Raw genomic sequence first — 20,914 nt, 5'->3', positions numbered from 1 at the left:
GGAAAGTGCGCGCTTGTGGACACTGGCTAAGAACAGGTTGTGATTATCTCCATAGTTAAATAGCCTATTGGCACACACTGTTTAGGTTCACTCATGAAGAATAATGAGATATGGGATGGCACTCTATTACTATGTTTTGCTATAAGAAGATACAAAGTAAATTACTGTAACTGAATGATCTGTTAACAACGAAGTTAAAACAGCACAAAATCTATCATGAATTTAACCAAGTGGAGAACAAAGATACCATCTGCTTTCAAATCAAGGAGAATTCTCATATTTGGATGCACTGCAATTTTACAATTGCACTGGCACAAAATGTCTTGCAAAACTTCACAGCCACCAAAAAAATGACCTCCTGTCAAAAACAAATTTGGGATAAATGAAAAATCAACACCCCATTCTGTTCTAACGTACATCAATAGCTACCGCTGAGGCTCAGTGGTGAGGTATGCAGATCTCTTTGGTACACAACAATGCTTGTGATTACTAATATTCATTACTCCTTTCCTGTCAAAATGAAAAGGCAGGCAATTTAGTGACCAGAGAGTCTTGTGTTCTTTGATGATGGAGAAATTAATCACTTCAGGTTGCTATCACTCACAAACACAAGTATGTATGTCAATTGGTAACTCTCTGATATACATTACCTGTGCTTTTTTAAACACTGCACTCAGAAAATTATTTTGAAATGCTACAAGTTTCATGGTCCTGTGGCAGTACAATGAAAAATGAGTTTAACGAGTGGTCATCAAAGCTCCTAATGTATGAAATTTAGCTCCTCAATTAATAGCTGGAGTCTAGGTACTATTTAACTCCAATTCTGGTGTGACGACTACAAAATAGACTCCCAGGAATGTGAAATACAGGAAACTTTGTGCTATCCGGAGGTGAGCTATCCGGCAATCTGGAGCCACCGGCAAAAATCAGCAGTCGTTTTTTATTCTTTTTGTTTGTTTTGTTTGCTTTGTTTGAACAGTCAAGCTGTGCAAGGTCTGTAGCTATAGCAACAGCTTCAGCTACAGAGCTTTAGGGCCACACCCAAGTGCTAAGCAACAGTGTTTGTTGTCAAATACGGAGATAAGAATCTCCGTATCTCTCAACATTAACTCTGGAGAGTACGGCACTTTTTAGGCAACGGCAGCAGCTCGGTCCCGTGGGTGCCGGATAGCACAAAGTTTCCTGAATATTGCAAAAGTTTAAAATATTGCAATGGGATTTACTGTGCTACTGTTTAAATACACCTCATTAATTTTGTTGGGACAAGATGCACATATTTTCATGGCAAATTCAAAATTGCACAACATTGTGCCTTTGTGCACTATGTATGCAATAATCAGAAAAAAACATTTTCACAGGTTGGATGACTGCAAAAATATTTTCACATCAAAATAACCAGTTCTGCAGCAATAAGTGGATGAATGTTTTCAATTAAAGTAATCTAGTTAAACAGGCTACGTAAAAATACAGAGCGTACACTGGCGGCATTTTTCTTTGGGTTACCTAAAGAATTTTATTTGACTGAAATCACACATTTTGCAATTTGTGTATAGGAAGCATTTAACAATTCTTCTATCTACTGTACTACCTGTGTTATCAAGCAAATACTCAAAATCCCAGTTGTATGAGCCAATCAATTTTATCAAATTCACCACAAAAGGTTTTCGAATTTGCCGAATGTGTGTGGCTGGTACAAATTTCACACTTCATATACCTTTTTGTTGAAATTAATTTTATTTCCAAAAAATGAATGCTAAATCAGAAATGGATGTAGCTATTTCTCCTCAGGAGAATGTATATGCTTCTACTAGTACATGTGTGTGTTTGTGACTGTGTATGTATACACATGCAAAATAAACCTGCTCTGTTAACGCTCAGATTTCTCACACATTCAACATTTTTAAGCTAAAGTTTAATTGTTCTAATAACAATCAGTTTGTCAGATATCTACATATTTAGTAGCAGAGACCAAGAACTTTTACTGTACATCTTGTTTAGAGTTGAAACTGGCCTCCCTGCGTGGATGGCTCCTTGTTTCATGATTAAGAGATCAGCCCCAGTGCTAAATGTAACACGCAGCCGTCAATCTTTTTCCAGAAACAAAAAGCTGATCCTTTTAGTAGGTAAATAAAGGATACAGATCAGGGACACTTTGGGTACAACAGACATCCAACCAGCAGGTTAACCAAAATAATTATGCTAGTTCTGTTCTCTTGAATAAATACCAAAGGCAATGAGCGCCCAATGTGGTTTCTCTTATGCACTGGGTAAAAACTAAAATAAATAATAATTTTAAACAAATCCCAAAAGAGAAATAAAATGAGATAGACGTATTATTGATTTAAGTGATGTGACACATAGTGACATCTTATTAGAGCAATAAAAACAAATCATTGTTTCTGTCATTGTTGCCATGGGTGTAACTGCAGAGACCAATTTAATTGATTACTTTGGGTCTCCTGCTCATTGGTGGCAGTGTGGTTGCTAAGGGAACGTTTGTTTCAGTGCAGCGAGCGGATGAAAAGGAGACAACTGCTGGAGTTCAAACATTTGCTGTCTTCTGTTATGCATGTATTAGCAACAGCAATAATTTGAGAAAATAATGTTTGCAGAGGGTGCTGTTTCAAATGCCAAACAATTGTACAAAAAGTGTTAAAACTCAACTTTAAAAAATGAATGTGAGTGGGAGCATAGCTTTAAAACAAAAGCCTTCTTTTAGAACTGCTTAAGATTTTCTGACAGTGGAACAACAAAAGCAAATGAAGGCTTGCTACAGGCACCGTTCTTCTCGGGACATAGCAGTTTAATTTCACAACAGTGAGAACCTATCTTAGAATTACCAGTTTATACACATTATACATGTTTTATATAATCTGTCAACATGAACTCTACTAATTTCCTGCAAAGATGGTTTAATTCTGAAAATTAAGAGCAATCTGTTTAAGATCATATAAAAAATTGTTCTGTATTATACCTTTATTTGGTGGCTACAGACCTCAGATAAAATGAAAGCATCTTCCATTATAAATATTTGATTTTCCTTTTAGGAGATTATTCATAGAGTCATAACGGCACAGAAGGAGGCCATTCGGCCCATCGAGTCCGTGCCGGCTCTCTGTAGAGTAATCCAGTCAGTCCCATATCCCCAAATTCATATTCATTTAATTTTTTTTTGCTTTGTCATAAACCTAAATGTTGATCAGTTTGGGTTTTATAAAAAAACTTGTATATTTGCATAAAATATGTTTATATATATTTTAGATGACATGCTTCTCAACTAAAACAGAAAAAAGGTTGCAAGTGGTGTACAGTATAGGTAACACTGAAATTCTTTTCCTAACAGGTGCAAGTGGTGTACAGTATAGGTAACACTGAAATTCTTTTCCTAACAGGTGCAAGTGGTGTACAGTATAGGTAACACTGAAATTCTTTTCCTAACAGTAACTCAAAATAGCATTTGTGAATGTTTTCATGAAATCAGAACAAATTAAGCCAGAGGAAATGTAGAAATAAGATGGTATAAACTCTCTGCTAAAATGAAACAAGATGGCTATATGAAAAGATTCACTATCTTGAGAATAAAATGAGAAAATTACTTAAAGTTACAGTACCTAGCTTTTGTCCTGTGTTTCCAGATTGCAGCTTGTCTCCTTCAATTTTAAATCAGAAATACAAAGTTAACATAGAAACATTCTCCAAGGCACAGAAAAAGACAACCTCAGTCTCTACACTGCTGCAGCTGATATCATTGGGCTGGAGACGAACAAACAATATGCAGCAAGCAGTGAAGGTCACCTGTGTCCCAGTGTTAGCTGCTCTTATTAACTATTATTCAGCAGAAAGATGCACTCTCCAGCTATCAAATCTAAAAAAAGCAATTGAATTTTAAAAAGGATATGTACACATGCTAAGCAAAGAAATGCATATTTACTTACCGTCATCTTTACATTCTTCTGGAGGCTTTGCCTTTTTAGCTAAACGTGGATCAAGCCAGGATGTTGTTTTGGTGTTATGGCTAAGAAAGGAATAAAACAAACAGCTCTAGTCTTTTTTTTAAAGAATTGGTTGTTCAAGTCAAATTGCAATCAATACATCTAATTTGCTTACTCAATCTAATTAGCTACAGAGGAGGTGCAACAGAAATTGTGCAAGGCAGCTGTATTTTTGGCAAGTTCAGCTCTTTCTACTAGCTATATGATATGAAGTTAAACTGAGGTAGAACATTTCCAAGTTAAGTTAACTAAAAATGTTCGTCCAGAAGTTGCATAAGAGTTTGATTAAAATGCCTTACTCGATAAAGTAGACTTCGCCTTTTTCTGTGTATGCCATCTCCCAGTTCTCAGGCAATGGACCCAAACTGTCTCCATCCTCTGGTTTGGTCGGCTTTTCTGAAACGGAATCTTCTTTTGCTCCCTTTGTAAGGCCATAGACTGGTGCAGCACAAGGACGTGAAAAAATCTCACCTGAGGCATCAGTGCTTTTGTCTTCATGTTCACTAGATTCTGTTGAAGGATACAGATAATCAGCCTAAGTAATCATCCTGCTTTGGTGTTCGATATCATTCATTAGACAGAACCACAAATTTGACACATTCAAGAGTATTCACTAATCTCAATTTAAAATCGAACAATACAAATGTTTCTTTATATAGCCAAGCAACTTAAAACACTTTATCATATCCAAAATAGAGCCCACAAAATAAAATGTCAGTAACAATGAAGAACAACAGACATTTAAAACCAAATGAATTCAATTAAAAATATATGTTTATGTTTATCAGAATATGTAAATAAAACCATATCTAATTTTTAGTGTCAAATGTATGCTGGAAACGCACCATGTAGATTTGACACTGGACAGTAAGAAAACATTCACTTTGAAATAAACCAAACTAACTAAGTGTTTCCAGCATTTTCTGTTGTTATTTCAGATTTCCAGCATCCGGACTATTTTGCTATTGCAATTAAGATGCTGCTGCTCCAAATCTAATAAATGTTGCAGTGACTCAAAACTTACCCTAATCTACTTTATCTTTAACTTTTTGCGAATATTGTCCACAAGAAACATGCATCTTTTTTACTCTATTTGGAAGTTACTCATAATTAAGCAGCGTTTTATAGCTCTGCTTACTCAGATTCTCCTTCTTAATAAAATATAAAGTAAAACTAAACTCGGGTGACACCATCCCATTTAGCTGTATTTTCCCTATCTGTGTGAACTTTGCCCACCTGTTTCTTATTCCTTTGGTTAGAGGACTTTGGGCTTACTTGTTTGATCAGGTGCCCTAACTTTCTGCAAGATATGTTTCTTATGAGGTTGGTAAAATGTGTCATCAGGGACTCTTGGCTTCCTTCCAAATCAGAACAGGAAAATAAAGGAAGTGACCAAGTAACATAGCTCCAAATTTAAACAATATATCCAACAAAACCTGAAGGAAAAAAAAGGAAACCAGAAACAAAAGGTGGGTATTGGGGAGCCCTGGAAAAAGACTCAAGTCATACATATGTGTCAACCTTTAAAGCTAACAAGAGCTGACAGCACAAAAATAGCCCCGAATGTAAGCCATATGTCAGATGCAAACAAGGAGTTAAGAATTGAAATTCAGTGGGATATGGACTTGTCATAATTAAATTACAGGCACACCCAACAGTTAATCATTTTTATTGCAGGTGAAAAACCTAAAATACACAAATGTTACTGAAGGTGATGGGAGTGCTGATGGTTTGAGATTTACTTGCTAGGGAATTTGCGGGTATGCCTCTCCCTCCCTGAAAATGTACATTTTTGACACTTGGAACATTCTGTAGCATTTTGGTGCATTATGAAATTCAACCTTTCTAGTCAAAATAATTTCTTCTGGCAGGGCTACACATTTTAGATGTGAAAGTAAATAAATGTAATTGTAGGGACTTCAATGCAACATTACAGGATCTAGGTCACTGCGAATCTAGCCCTAGATACATCATGTTAATTTGTAAACTGAAATCTTTGACAACACGCACCTACAATATTTCCAACCTAGAGTTCATTATACATTCGCAAGACAAAACTGACTCGCTATCCCATCTTCCCTTTTCCATGAACCTGTGGTGACCCACCTGAGGAATGTGGTGGACACCTACATTGAGAGCATGCTGATCAAACAATTTCAAATTAACATTTTATTTATTTTTATGTATCTTCAGGAGGGTTAAGAATGGGTCAATAATATCAAATTAAAGGTATCAGCCTTGGCTCAGTGTTAGCTCTCGTTCCTCTGAGTCAGATGGTCAAGGATTCAAGGCCCACTCTATAGATTTAAGCACATAAACTAGACTGACTCTTCAGGGCAGTGCTGAGGGCGCACTGCAATGTCGGAAGTGCCGCATTTTGGATGAGAGGACACATTAAATGGAGGCCCCATCTGCCTTATTAGGTGGACATAAAAGATCCCATGGCTTTGGGATGTCCTAAGATCATGAAAGATGCTATATAAATGCAAGTTATTTCTTTCTTTAAAGTTTCAGAATTGACTCTAATGAGAACTCACACTAAACATTAATGTCTTTGCGTCTTTTGCATGGCGATGAGCCTGCTGTGCATTCCAAACATTTTCTGTTTTTAAAACTTTTAAATGCATGAGGCTAGAAATTACTACTGGCGATAATAGCAGACAAATGCTTCATATGACATTCTTCTATCTCCTATTTTGTGGGTGAATGAACAAATTTAAAATAAACATTAAAATAGCAAAAGGATGAATGTCATATGATAAATGAAAGGAAAAGGAAAGGAAGGAACTTGCATTTATATAGCGCCTTTCATGACCTCAGGACGCCCCCAAAGTACTTTACAGCCAATGAAGTATTTTTGAAGTGTAGTCACTGTTGTAATGTAGGTGTTCAAAGCCATCACACCAGGCAAAGTAGAACTCTGGTTGGGGACTTCCTTACAGGATTGTGTCATATGGAAAAGATAGTGCCTCCATGATGCAGCAAGATGAGAATCCAACCCAAGAGACCATTCAGATTTCTCCAAGGATGGAAGAAAGTGTATACAGCCTGAAGGATGAAAGTAGTGTACATTAAATTTATATTTACCCAAGTCCAACAAAATAAAATGAGAACAGAAAATGCTGTAAACACTTAGCAGGTCAGGCAGCATCCGTGGAGAGAGAAAAACAGAGTTACGTTTCAGGTCGATCACCCTTCGTCATCGACCTGAAACGTTAACTCTGTTTTTCTCTCTCCACGGATGCTGCCTGGCCTGCTGAGTGTTTACAGCATTTTCTGTTATTTCAGATTTCCAGCATCTGCAGTATTTTGCTATTGTGTTAAAATAAAATGAGAATGTATCTGTAGATTATCACCATCAGTAATTTCCAGCTGACACTGCTGTTGTGACATAGTGAAATAGTTCTGCAAATAAAAATCATTACACATTATAATATTTAAAAAAAACTTGTATTACTTATTGAAGTAAGATATTAAAAATTGGATTTAATAAGGTAAAACAAACCAGGATTCATCTGTAACACCAATATACAAAATGGAGGGAATAGGTTAATTCGTGCTCTGAGTTGAACAATAGAAGTCTGTAAAAGTTGTATAAACCCAGATAAGGTTTAAACAGGACTACGGGTTAACTGCTGAGAGATTAAAACTGTCAAAACAACCCCTTAGAAAGAGGGAGAGATATATGGGTTCGGCCACGCGAGTCGACACCTATGCACTTAAGGGTTCTATTCTTTAAACTAACTAAAGTGTTTTTGCTCTGTAGAAATAATTCAAGAGAGAGAGATAGAAAGTCTGCGGATTGCCCGCTTTGGAAAGATCTACTATCTTAGAGAAATACTTAAAAAGACCAAGCCATCTGACAACAGCAAATGGACGATCGTAAAGTAATAAAGTTGAGGCCCCGGGTCATGAGAAAGTAACAGGACCAACTGATAACGAAATGTGAGATTTGTAAGCGACTGGAAGAATGGAATGTCATGGTTTTATAATTACAATTTAACTATAATTCTGTATATGCTAATAAGCTTATCTCCGCCTTTAGGGCAGGGTCTTAATTTTTGTATAACTGTGTGAACCTCAAGAGATTCGGTGGAGTTGGAGCCTTGTGTTGGGACGCAAGAGCCATAGCTCCCCAGGCCTGAATAAACCGTTTTTACTTCAATTATTGGGTCTGTCTTTCTTACAACAAGCCAGTGTTGTCGACTTTGTATATCACTTAGTCCACACTTTGGGGGCTTACATCACTTATTATTCTATATACCCTTATTGATTATTAATGTCACATCTCCCATTTCCCCATGGATGTTGATTGCTCTAATGTGGTCAAAGCTAACTCCACCACGAGCATATAAACAAATTGAAAACAGCTTCCAAAGTTACAGAACACACTAACTGCTACAATTCACCCTTAAACAGGCTAACAAGTCACATTACAGTCGTACACTGTAGTAAAATTCGAAACATGAGAATTTCAGTGTAATTAAAAAAAATGAAATACCTGTAACATCACATGCTCCAAATGCACTCCCCATTATTTCCAACCCACGAAGCTCTGCAAAGTATGATCAAATGCATTCACACTAACTCAATAATGCTGATACAAACACACTTGAGGAAAATAAACTTTCATATAAGGCAAGAGCCAGGCATCGCCAAGATAGTTGCTTTGAGGGAAATCGCTTTCAAAAGCTATATTTAGCAGCTGATTTGCTACATGCAACTATTTCAGTACAAACAAATGTACACCGATGACTATGGAAGGAAAATTCAACATCCTCCCGAAACAGGCATGAAGTCAGTGGAGCAGCCAGGAGGCCAGAATCATTTTCGGGTTCTGGCCTCATCTGAATGCTGCCGACGCCAAATGTGCACCCCACTGCAGCTTGGCAGTTGTAGGAGGGCGGTTTTGGGATGTCGGATGTCGGGCCTGGGAGGAGGGGGCCAATTTCGGAGCGGGGCCGATTCCGGAGTGGGGCAAGCATAGAACTGGCAGTAGGCCGCAGCAATTTTATGGAGCCATAACATTCTGGCCCCACAAAAACTCCCCCTCCAAAAATTCTAGGTCTCTTCCCGAGTGGCCACCAGGACTGTTGCTTCGGCCGCTCATTGTCCGGCACACATAGCTGAAGCATACAAGGCGCACGCTCCACCCATTTGTACCTGGAAATTCCAAATGGGGTCCTACAACCGGCGTACGGTCCTGATTTGCATATTTAAGCAGCCTTACGCCTGAAGCATGTGGGCATGCTGCTCACCTATATATAGGCCGCCTGAAAATTGCATCAGTCGGGCCTTGGGCATCAATGGGATGGCTGAGCTGCCCCCACCACTATTTTTAACCATCAGCTGCCCATTTCCCAGGCGAGACATGGGGGACTGATAGTTGAAAATTGTCCCCAGTGACTCTCAAAAACCACCAGCTTATCTAAAGAATTTTCTGCCTTAAGTTTGTGTGCAACCAACAGTGAAAGAAAGTAACATCTGATTGTTTGACTCTAAAAGCTATCAGTTCTGCCCTCCAAACAATCTGAATGCTTGATACCGACAAGCTCAGTGAGAAGAGCTGATTTGTCTGTGAAACATTAACAAGCTGAAACAACAGTTGAAATGCTGACTGTCAGCTTAAAATGCTGATGGCTTGGCAAAGATGGTCAAAAGGAAAGGATAGCAGAATGAAGTAGCTACTTATACTGTGGCTTTCAAAAGGGAGTTGGATAAGTACCTGAAGGAAATAAAATTGCAGGGCTACGGGAAAAGGGCGGGGGAGTGGGATTAGCTGAAGTGCTCTTGCAGAGAGCCGGCACAGGCTCGACGGGCCAAATGGCCACCTTCTGTGCTGTAACCATTCTATGATTCTATACAGGAGTCTAGAAAGGCTTGCCACTTCTCATGAAAGTGATGCTATTTATCTCTACATGCAAATTCCATGTTTAAGGCTACAAATTCATACAATCCTGAAAGCTCACCCAAGAACTACAATTTTGTATGCTCCAGTTTTTCTGTAATCAGTATGTACCCTACCTTCAGACAGATAGCAGGAATATTCTCAGCTATTACTAGCAGTGTAGAAAGTCTCCACCAGGGACAAATTGCTGCTAGTTTTCAACGTTCTAAAAACAAATCTGTTTTACCAGCCCCACTGAATACAAGACAAATTATTGGGCAGAGTCTTGTTCCAGTTAAGACCGGTATAGCTGCCATTATTGATTAGACAAAAAAGTCGGCAAGTAAAAAAGTGCAGCAATTATGTACTGTCAAGAGTAAACTCTAGAACTAGATCTTACAACTAATCCGTCAATATATCAGCCTTGCCCATCTCGTGCTGAACCCACAAATGCTTAGCACTCATGGATGACAACATTTCACTTTATTTCTTGCCAGAATCAGTAGTTTAGAAATAATTAAATTGCCCATCAATTTCTAAACTCAAGGGAATAAAAGCTAAGTTTATGCAACCTGTCCTCCTAACTTAACCCCTTAAGCTTGGTCATTCTGGTGAATCTGTGCTGTGCCCCCCCAAGGCCAACATGTCCTTCCTGAGGTATGATGCCCAAAACTGAACACAGTGCTCCAGAAAGGGTCTGACCAAGGCTCTGTACACCTGAAGCATCACTTTCTCCGCTTTGTATTCCAGTCCCCTTGAGATAAACATTCCATTAGATGTTTTGATTGATTCTATTAAAAAAAACATAGAATGGTTACAGCACAGAAGGAGGCCATTCGGCCCTTCGAGCCTGTGCCGGCTCTCTGCAAGAGCACTTCAGCTAGTCCCTTCCCCGTCCTTTCCCTGTAGCCCTGCAATTTTTTTCCTTCAGCTACTTATCCAATTCCCTTTTGAAAGCCACGATTGAGTCTGCCTCTACCACCCTTTCAGGCCGTGCATTCCAGATCCTAACCACTCACTGCGTAAAAAAGTTATTCCTCATATCATCTTTGGTTCTTTTGCCAACCACCTTAAATCTGTGTCCTCTGGTTCTCGACCCTTCCGCCAATGGGAACAGTTTCTCTCTATCTACTCTGTCTAGACCCCTCATGATTTTGAATACCTATCAAATCTCCTCTCAACCTTCTCTGCTCTAAGGAGATGAACCCCAGCTTCTCAAGTCTATCCACTGTCTCCTAGTTTTTAATGATTTGTGAACTTGGACACCAATATCCCTTTTGGGGAGACCAAACGCAGATTGGGTGACCGCTTTGTGGAACACCTCCGTTCAGTCCGTAAGGGTGACCCCGAGCTTCCGGTCGCCTGTCATTTTAATTCACCGCCCCATTCCCACTTGGGCCTCACCATCCTCGGCCTCTTGCATTGTTCCACGGAAGCTCACCGTAAACTCGAGGAACAGCACCTCATCTTCCGATTAGGCACTTTACAGCCTTCCGGACTCAATATCGAGTTCAACAATTTCAGATCGTAACCTCGGCCCCTATTACATTTTTACTTATATTTTTTATCCACACCTTTGTTTTTCCCTCCCCCCCTCTTTCTTTTTTTTTCTCTCTCCCACATGGCAGCTGTCTCCCATTCTGCCAGCGCATTTCACACCTAATCTAGAGCCGTCTTTTGTCTCCACTAGTCCTATCACCATCTCGTCTCATTTTGAATACCTCTTAATGTCTCTTCACTTCTCTTTTGTTCTCTCCCAGCCTGGCCTCTTAATCTATTTCATTTCCTGTGCTTCTTTAGTCTTGACAAAGGGTTCGACCCGAAACGTTGACTCTATTTTCTCTCCACGGATGTTGCCTGGCCTGCTGAGTTTTTCCAGCATTTTCTGTTGTTATTTCCCTTTTCTCCTTCACAGTTTCTAGTCTCTCACCATTCAGAAAATATTCTGATTTGTCTTTCTTGGATCCAAAGTGGATTACCTCACACTTCCCCACATTGAACTCCATCTGCCACAGTTTTTCCCCACTCATTTAATCTGTCTATGTCCCTATCTACACAAATTGCTGTGCCTTTTTACTTAGTGTTATCTGCAAACTTGGATATACAACACTCTATTCCTTCATCCAAGTTGCTGATATACCTGGTGACAAGCTGAAGCCCCAGTAAAGATCCCTGGGTAACACCACTTGTCACATCCCGCCAATCAGAGTACATTCCTTTTATCACTACCCGCTCTCTCCTACCTCCCAATCAGTTACCACCCATGTCACAAGGTTACCTCCAATTTCGTGCACTTTTATTTTTGGTAATAATCTCTTGCGCAGAAACGTAGCAAATGCCTTCTGTAAATCCATATAGACGACTTCCATAGACACTCCCCTAACCACTATGCTCGTGACCGCCTCAATAAGTTCAACTAGATTAGTTAGACATGACCTACCCATGAGACCCTCTCATAACTCTCTGGTTCAAAGTCAAGTGTGCCTACCACTTGAGGTACAAGCCATCCTACATTATTCCACCCTACATTATTCCACATCTGGGTTTTGGTGCAGATTTCTACTGTCTAATTTATTATCCTGTTTTCAGCTTGAGATGCCTCATGAGGATTCTAAACAGGCTGCAGATCAATGGTGACAGTTCTCACAACAGACTCAGTTTAGTTGTTCCATCTGCTTTCTTATAAATTATCAAAATAATTGAGAGAAGATTAATGCATTGTAAATTATTGCAAATTTATCGGGATAAGTTGAAGTAGTATTATATTTGTAAATTTATTATTGAGAGGAAGAAAGTCTTTTTAATTGCAGACAGTTTTATAAAACAATGACTGGGATAAAGATAGATAAATATTAACACAAACTGGCATGAAATTATTCAGGTTGTGTATTTGATGGAAATGAGTAAGGACAGGCATTATTTCATTAAAATAAAACAATAAACAACTACCAGGGGACAATGAAAAGAAATAATAGATAATGCATATATTACTCCACACAGATGGAGTTGTATTGCCTTTTGTGTTTTTCCCCAGAGACAGGCATATTTGTTTAGTTCCATGCGTATTTCAGTGAGGGCATAGTTCAGAAGAGATCAACCAATTTAGAGAGATCCATTACAGCCACAATGAAGGCAGACAGAAGGAGGGGTATTGTAAAAGTAAGTTTTGTCAGACTTTTCCAATAACAAATACCTTCACCCTAAAATTGGAAACATAACCAGTTAAATTTGCAGCCATCAAATAAGAAAGCTGCAATAACATTTGGCTTTCATTGTTTTATTTCATTGCAACCACTGTGGTCGAGCCTTGTCTTTTCTACATAAAAGCTCTCAAATAAATAAAAGTAGATGCACAAAATAAATTACCGTAAGATACCTTCAAGTATCATTTCACGAGCTGGAATAGTTATGGCACATCAGCAGGTACAGTGTCCCATATGGTGCATGGTGGATCTCCATGTTGAAAGCCATTCACTTCAGCTCATATTCAGTTACTTTGACAGTATTTGAATTTACTGTACTATATTAATTCATAAACCAGTACCTTTGCATTTTTACATTTACAGGCATTTTATTTCTGTTCTACATTTCTCATACTAGTTACTAAAACAGTAAGCTGCTTTTTATTGAACGGTAATGCCACGACCAAAAAAGACAATAAAACTCCATTCACGTCAATTGGGAATTAGACAGACTGCCAAAACATCTTTCACTTGATCATTTACTGCTGTCGGTGAAAGGAGCCTTTATATCCTTTATATGGGATAGACATGAACACTGGTCTCTGGGGGAACATGAAGGAAAATGTTCACACATATTCCTTGCAAACAAAACTTTGTAATATGGATCATTGCATGTGGAACAGATGCAGATGAAAATTTCTCCTATGATATTTATTCAAAACATACTTCCCCACACTAAAGATAAGTTGTGCCTTCATTCAAGTTTTTAATAACCTGTAAATTATTTAACTGCAAGCAGATCTGAAACTTTTATACCAGTTTTATCTATACACCAGATTATACAGTAAGTCAACAAATCAGTATCCTTTTACATACAGGATGATGACCAAATCCACACAATGAATTAGCTTCTCATCCCATTCAATACAAGAAAGATAAATAAATATACTATAGATACAAAACATTCTAATTTATCTGTTCTTTCTAAGGTTTTTGCATTTTTTTCTCCTAGTAGTTACTGATATTTAGAGGATGATGAACACCACAGTCCAAAGATGTGCGGGTTAGGATGATTGGCTATGATAAATTGACCCTTAGTGTTAGGGGGATTAAATACGTGGGGTTACAGGGATAGGGTGGGATATGTGTTGGTGTAGGGGTTACGGGGATCGGGTGGGATGTGTGTCAGTGCAGGCTCGATGGGCCGAAATGGCCTCTATCTGCACTGTGGGGTTTCTGTGATTCTGTGAAATCAGTTATTTGTACTCATCATAGATGTTCCAACATGCTCAGTTCCTCCCATACCCACCCTGAGGACTCGTATCATGGAGTGATATAGCTTTACAGGATATCAGTTAAAAGAACTATTGACTTTCTTGTCTATTTCCTTACACTCCATTTTACAATTTTGCACCACCAATACATTCCAGACACCAGCGTTATCTAGCAGCCTTTTTAACACTTTCTTTCATCAAAGTACTGGAAGTTTTACTTTAGGAAATGCAGGTGTTGTTCAATGCTTTCTCAAGTTCAATTTACAATGCAAGCATTTTGATGAGAATCAACAGCTACTCTAAAAGTAACAGCTTCTGCATCAATTACAGCACTAATTTAAATGTTCGGATGGCACATTGATTTTTTGTTTGTGAAATAGCAATAATTCTAGCTTGTCAGATTTATCACAGTAAAACAGCTAAAAACCTATGTCATAGTCATAGAGTCATATGTTACCAGTGTTTGAGGCCTGTTTCTAAGGTTATAATACATATGTAAAGAAATCTGTTGATTCTTGTATCTGTATCTACAAACCAAAAAGTAAAAACCAAATTCATCTAATTAGATAGTTTAAGCTGTAATACTGGCTTATAAGAGCCATGACTGATCACATAATACTGTGCTTAGCTAGGATGAGCTATGACTTACACTGAAGTGTAATCTTTACGAGAATTTTACACAAGCATATCAGAAATGCCAGGGTGACATATTCATCATCAAAACGAAAACTGAGAGTCAAACAAAGCTTTGATTACAGATGAATTAATAGGTTACGAAGCTGAAAAACTAAAAACTGTGGAAAAAACTGATTTTTATTACCCATGATTATGAGGCAAGCATGGAAATAAAAACTCTCAGATTTAAAAAAAAACTTTATCCATCTCATGGTAGAGAAGATTATTCAGTTTGATGTAGAAGGCTCTCTCTGTATTCTATATATACAGATATATAGAGGGAATGCTAATGTTACCATCAGAACTTCTTAAAAATCAAATAGTTATAAAGAATTCATTTGAGCACACATATTGTTCATTTTTAGAAAATAATTTTGTTGAAATAGCAAGTGTTGCTGATACCATTGGTAGAATTAACTGGGCGGAGGAGCTACTATTTCCAATAAAATGTGAGGGAGGTGAAATAATATCAATGAAAAGTGATTCATCTTAGATGCTGCAACTTCAAACATTCAACTGTTTCACACTGCCATACTCAATAACGCTTCCAATTCTGTGTCCCTGAAGACATCATCAACCACTCACTTGTATCTATGTAGCACCCTTTTCATTCTAAACTGATGTAAGGCGCTTCACTCGGGCACGAAACAGACTCCAAACTATGAGGGTAGCGACTGAAGTCATGGTCAAAGAGGTTTTGACAAGGCTTTTGGGGAGCTGAGAGAGGTAGCAGGAGGGGTTTAGGGAGAGTATTCCAGAACGCGAGGCAAGTTGGCTGAAGGTTATGCGATTTGGGCCACTGAGGATAGTCAAGATAGGTGGGGTGCAAAGAGATGAACGAAACAAGCTTGTAGTGGACAGTGAGGAAGTGACAGAAACACTAAATAAATACTTTCTCTTAGTCTTGACAGCAAAGGTGGATATTGAAGTTGTAGAACTGTCAAAAACGGGAAACCCGACCACACTGTCCCACCCTTCTCTCCGCTCCGCTCCCTGGCTGCGGCCTAGTGCCGCAGGCCTTCCCGCCCGACAGCCAGCTAGCCTCTCAATCTGGCTGGCTGTGGCCGGGAAACAGAGTCCAAAAATGTAAATCCGGTCCTGCCGTTAAATTCGGCAGGACTTCCGGGAAACCCATATTTCCACATTTCCCGGCCGCTACACCCCCGCTCCCAACTCACCTCCATGTAAGTATCGGGGCCTAAGTTTCCAAATTTCTGCAAAGAGGCAAATTGTGCTAGAGACTGGAGCATAGCAAAAGTGAGTCTGTTCTTAAAAAAGAAGATAGGGATAAGAGTCTGTAATGCTGGATGAAATTAATAAAACACTTGAAGAGACACGAGCCAATCAAGTCCAGTCAACGTGGATTTCTAAAAGGCAGATTTGTGCTTGACCAACCTTACCAGAATTCTTGAAGAAATAACAGAGTAGATAAAGGAAATGCAATGGGTGATTTATATTGATTTTCTTAAGCACTTGGATAAGGTATGCAGGAAATGCTGTAAACTGTTGGAGCTCACTACTATGCTTACGGGAAGCTGAGAGTTTCGTGCATAGCATGTTTCAGGTGGTGGCCACCCTGAAGCTAGAGAGTTCAGGAGGAGAGGGAGTGGGTGATCACTCGGCAGACTAGAGCGAAAAGGCAGGCAGTGCAGGAATCCCATGGGAGTGTGGCACTCATGACCCAGTGTTGAATACCAGTGAGGGTGATGGCACCTCGGGGGAGTTCAGTCAGAAGCAAATCCACGGCACTGTGGGAGACTTGGCTGTACGGGGGGGGGGGGGGGGAGGGCACAAGAAAGTGTAGAAATGCAGTTGTTAGAGGGAATTCGATAGGGGAATAGGCAGGCGTTTCTGCAACCACAGACACGTGTTGTCTCCCTGGTGCCAGGGTAAAGGATATCGCTGAGCAGGGGGAAGGCGAACTGCCAGAAGTCGTGATCCATGTTGAAACTGGCAGAGTTTCACGAGCTTGGAAAAAGATTAAAGCACAGGACCTCAAAGGTGGTAATCTCTGGATTACTTCCAGTGCCACGTGCTAGTGAGTACAGAAACAGGAAGATAGTGCAGGTGAATGCGTGGTTACAGAAGTAATGCAGGAGGGAGGGCTTCAGATTCCTGGGGGCATTGGGACCAGTTCTGGGGCAGGAAGGACCTGTACAAGCCAGGTGGGTTGCACCTGAACAGGGCTGGGACCAATGTCCTCGCGGGAGGTTAACTAGTGTTGTGGGGGAGGGTTTAAACTAATTTGGCATAGTGAGGGCACCAGGGCGCGGCAGCAGAGAGGAGAGACAAACATAGAAACATAGAAGATAGGAGCAGGAGTAGGCCATTCGGCCCCTCGAGCCTGCTCTGCCGTTCAATGCGATCATGGCTGATCATCCAAATTCAGTACCCGGTCCCTACTTTCTCCCCATACCCCTTGATCCCTTTAGCCTTAAGAAATATATCCAACTCCTTCTTGAATATATTTATTGTATTGACCTCTACTGCCTTCTGTGGTAGAGAATTCCACAGGTTCACCACTCTCTGGCTGAAGAAATTCCTCCTCATTTGTGTCCTAAATGGCCTACCCCTTATCCTTAGACTGTGACCCCTGGTTCTGGACTCCCCGACCATCGGGAACATCCTTCCTGCATCTAGTCTGTCCAGTCCTGTCAGAATTTTATAAGTTTCAATGAGATCTCCTCTCATTCTTCTAAACTCCAGCGAGTACAAGTCCAATTGACTCAATCTCTCCTCATACGTCATTCCTGCCATCCCAGGTATCAGCCTGGTGAATCTTCACTGAATTCCTTCCATGGCAAGAACATCCTTCCTCAGATAAGGCGACCAAAACTGCACACAATACTCAAGATGTGGTCTCACCAAGGCCCTGTATAACTGCAGCAAGACATCCTTGTTCCTGTACTCAAACCCTCTCGCTACGAAGGCCAACATGCCATCTGCCTTCTTAACCGCCTGCTGCACCTGCATGCTTACCTTCAGCGACTGGTGCACAAGGACACCCAGGTCTCGTTGCACTTCCCCTTCTCCCAATCTATTGCCATTCAGATAATAATCTGCCTTCCTGTTTTTGCCACCAAAGTGGATAACCTCACATTTATCCACGTTATATTGCATCTGCCAGGCTTTTGCCCAATCACCCAACCTGTCCAAATCATCCTGGAGTTTATCGGCATCCTCCTCACAGCACACACGCCCACCCAACTTTGTGTCGTCTGCAAACTTGGAGATATTACATCTAGTTCCCTTGTCTAGATCATTAATATATATTGTGAATAGCTGGGGTCCAAGGACCGATCCCTACGGTACCCCACTAATCACTGTCTGCCACTCGTAAAAAGACCAGTTTATTCCAACTCTTTGCTTTCTGTCTGCCAACCAGTTCTCTATCCGCCAACCAGTTCTCTATCCAAGTCAATACCTTGCCCCCAATCCCATGTGCCTTAACTTTACACGCTAGCCTCTTATGCGGGACCTTATCGAAAGCCTTCTGAAAATCCAAATACACCACATCCACTGGTTCTCCCTTATCTATTTTACCAGTTACATCCTCAAAAAATTCCAGTAGATTAGTCAAGCACGATTTATCGTTTGTAAATCCATGTTGACTTTCTCCGATCCTGTCACTGTTTTCCAAGTGCTCTGCTATTACATCTTTTATAATGGACTCTAGCATTTTCCCCACTACCGATATCAGGCTTACCGGTCTGTAATTCCCCGTTTTCTCTCTACCACCTTTTTTGAATAGTGGGGTAACATTAGCTACCCTCCAATCCATGGGTACTGTTCCAGATTCCATCGAATGTTGGAAGATGATCAGCAATGCATCTACTATTTCTAGGGCCACTTCCTTAAGTACCCTAGGATGTAGATTATCAGGCCCCGGGGATTTATCGGCCTTCAATCCCATCAATTTCCCTAACACCATTTCCCTACAAATACTGATTTCTTTCAGTTCCTCCCTTTCATCAGACCCTATGTTCCCCGACATCTCTGGGAGGTTATTTGTGTCCTCCTTTGTGAAGACAGAACCAAAGTATGTATTTAATTGGTCTGCCATTTCTTTGTTCCCCATTATAAATTCCCCTGATTCTGACTGCAAGGGACCTACGCTTGACTTCACCAATCTTTTTCTCTTCACATATCTATAAAAGCTTTTACAGTCAGTTTTTATGTTCCCTGAAAGCTTACTCTCATATTCTATTTTCCCTTTCTTAATTAATCCCTTTGTCCTCCTTTGTTGAATGCTAAACTGCTCCCAATCCTCAGGTTTACTGCTTTTTCTGGCCAATTTATATGTCCTCTCCTTGGATCTTATGCTATCCCTAATTTCCCTTGTTAGCCACGGTTGAGTCACCTTTTTTGTTTTATTTTTATGCCAAACTGGGATGAACAAATTCTGTAGTTGATCCATGCGGTCTTTGAATGTTTGCCATTGCCTATCCACCGTCAACCCTTTGAGTGACATTCCCTAATCAATCCTACCCAACTCGCACCTCAGACCATCGTAGTTTCCTTTATTTAAATTTAGGACCCAAGCTCCATAGAAAACTAGGAGGGACAAACAGCAACAGAACAAAGAATAGTGTAGAAAGAGCAGGAAGTAGATGGAGGAAAAAAGCAAAGTTGACTAGCATGGAGTGGGAATGCATGAGTGTTAATGCGAGGAGTTCTACAAATAAGGTTGACGAGCTACAGACGCAAGTTGCTACATCGGGTAATGATATCGGATCAAGATTCTGACGGGGATTGACAAGGTAGATGCTGAGAGGTTGTTTCCCTTGGCTGGAGAGTTTAGAACTAGGGGGCATAGTCTCAGGATAAGGGGTTTTCACAGAATTCACAGAAACCCCATGTGGTAAACCACTTTTATCGTTCACTATCGTTACACTATAGTTATCACTGTTGTATTGTTATCACTGTTCTCACTGTTGTATCACTATACGAGGTCGCCTCTTGTCGCGCTGTTATACCTGGGCTGACCACCTCCGACTCCGCCCATGGCTCCACCTACCTGCCCAGGTATAAAGGTAGTCGACTGGCTGGTATTCCTCCTTGTTGGACCCGATCACCCACGAGGGTGGGCTCTGTTATTTAGTCAATAAAAACCTTTAGTTACGTTCCTAACTCGTCGCTTTTTATTGAACGAATTGATAGGTATATCAATTTTATTGACTAAATTTTAAAGATGTCTACTACTGGCCAGCCAGAAGCCCTCCCAGAAGCACAGCCACAGCAGCTTCCAGACACCGGGCTACACCAGCCGGCTTGGCTGCAAGCCCTCAAACCACCGTACCTGGATCTAAACCCACAGGCAGCAAACTCAGCCCTCAACTTCAAACACTGGCTGGACTGCTTCGAATCCTACCTGGAAGAATCCGGCGTCCCTCAGAGATCCAAACTAAGAGTTCTGAACGCCCAAGCGAGCCCGAGAGTATACGCACTCATCCAGGACACGACGACATACGAGGCCGCTATCAACCTACTGAAACAGCAGTACCGGAGCCCGGTAAATTACATGTACACCAGGCACCTCCTAAGATCCCGCCCGCAACAGCCAGGAGAGTCTGTAGCTGAATTTTTACGGGCGCTAAGAGCACTCGGCAGGAACTGTGACTTTAAAGCGGTGACGGCTGTTGAAAATACGGAAGATAATATCCGCGGTGCCTTTGTGAAAGGCCTACGGTCCGACTACTCACGGCAAAGACTGCTTGAAGCTAAAGACCTCGACCTGGACAAAGCTGAAGCCCTCGCTCTCTCCCTAGAGGTGGCCCATCAGGACCAGGAGGCGTTTTCCAGGTACTGCTCGCGACCCTGGGACTCGGGCCCGACCCCTACCGCAATACCCTTCGCAGCGCCGCCCCCGGGACCTACCTCAGCGTCGGCGTCCCGGACCCGACC

At 40.7% G+C, this 20,914-nt stretch overlaps 1 protein-coding gene across 29 annotated transcripts in view; it reads right to left on the bottom strand.

Moving 5' to 3' along the window:
• magi2a (membrane associated guanylate kinase, WW and PDZ domain containing 2a) overlaps positions 1 to 20,914 on the bottom strand; it is an 888,182-nt gene that overhangs the window by 219,538 nt on the left and 647,730 nt on the right. For 23 of the 29 annotated variants that reach the window (XR_015081568.1, XM_086010373.1, XM_086010375.1 and 20 more), the window contains 3 exons: positions 4,292 to 4,502; positions 3,936 to 4,015; positions 3,612 to 3,650 (listed from right to left, as the gene is read on the bottom strand). Coding sequence is in view for 28 of the 29 variants with exons in the window: in XM_086010373.1 (XP_085866499.1) it covers positions 3,612 to 3,650; positions 3,936 to 4,015; positions 4,292 to 4,502 (330 nt within the window). In the remaining variant the exon portion in view is untranslated. The remainder of the gene's footprint in view (positions 1 to 3,611; positions 3,651 to 3,935; positions 4,016 to 4,291; positions 4,503 to 20,914) is intronic. The other 6 variants (XM_086010377.1, XM_086010386.1, XM_086010401.1 and 3 more) reach the window with 1 other exon arrangement.

Source organism: Somniosus microcephalus, chromosome 17 (genome assembly GCF_052327205.1).
Source record: "Somniosus microcephalus isolate GS21.2 chromosome 17, FLI_Smic_1.0, whole genome shotgun sequence".
In the NCBI taxonomy this organism is placed as follows: Eukaryota; Metazoa; Chordata; class Chondrichthyes; order Squaliformes; family Somniosidae; genus Somniosus; species Somniosus microcephalus.
The sequence above is the reverse complement of the archived record's forward strand: the minus strand, read 5'-3'. Positions and strand labels throughout refer to the sequence as shown.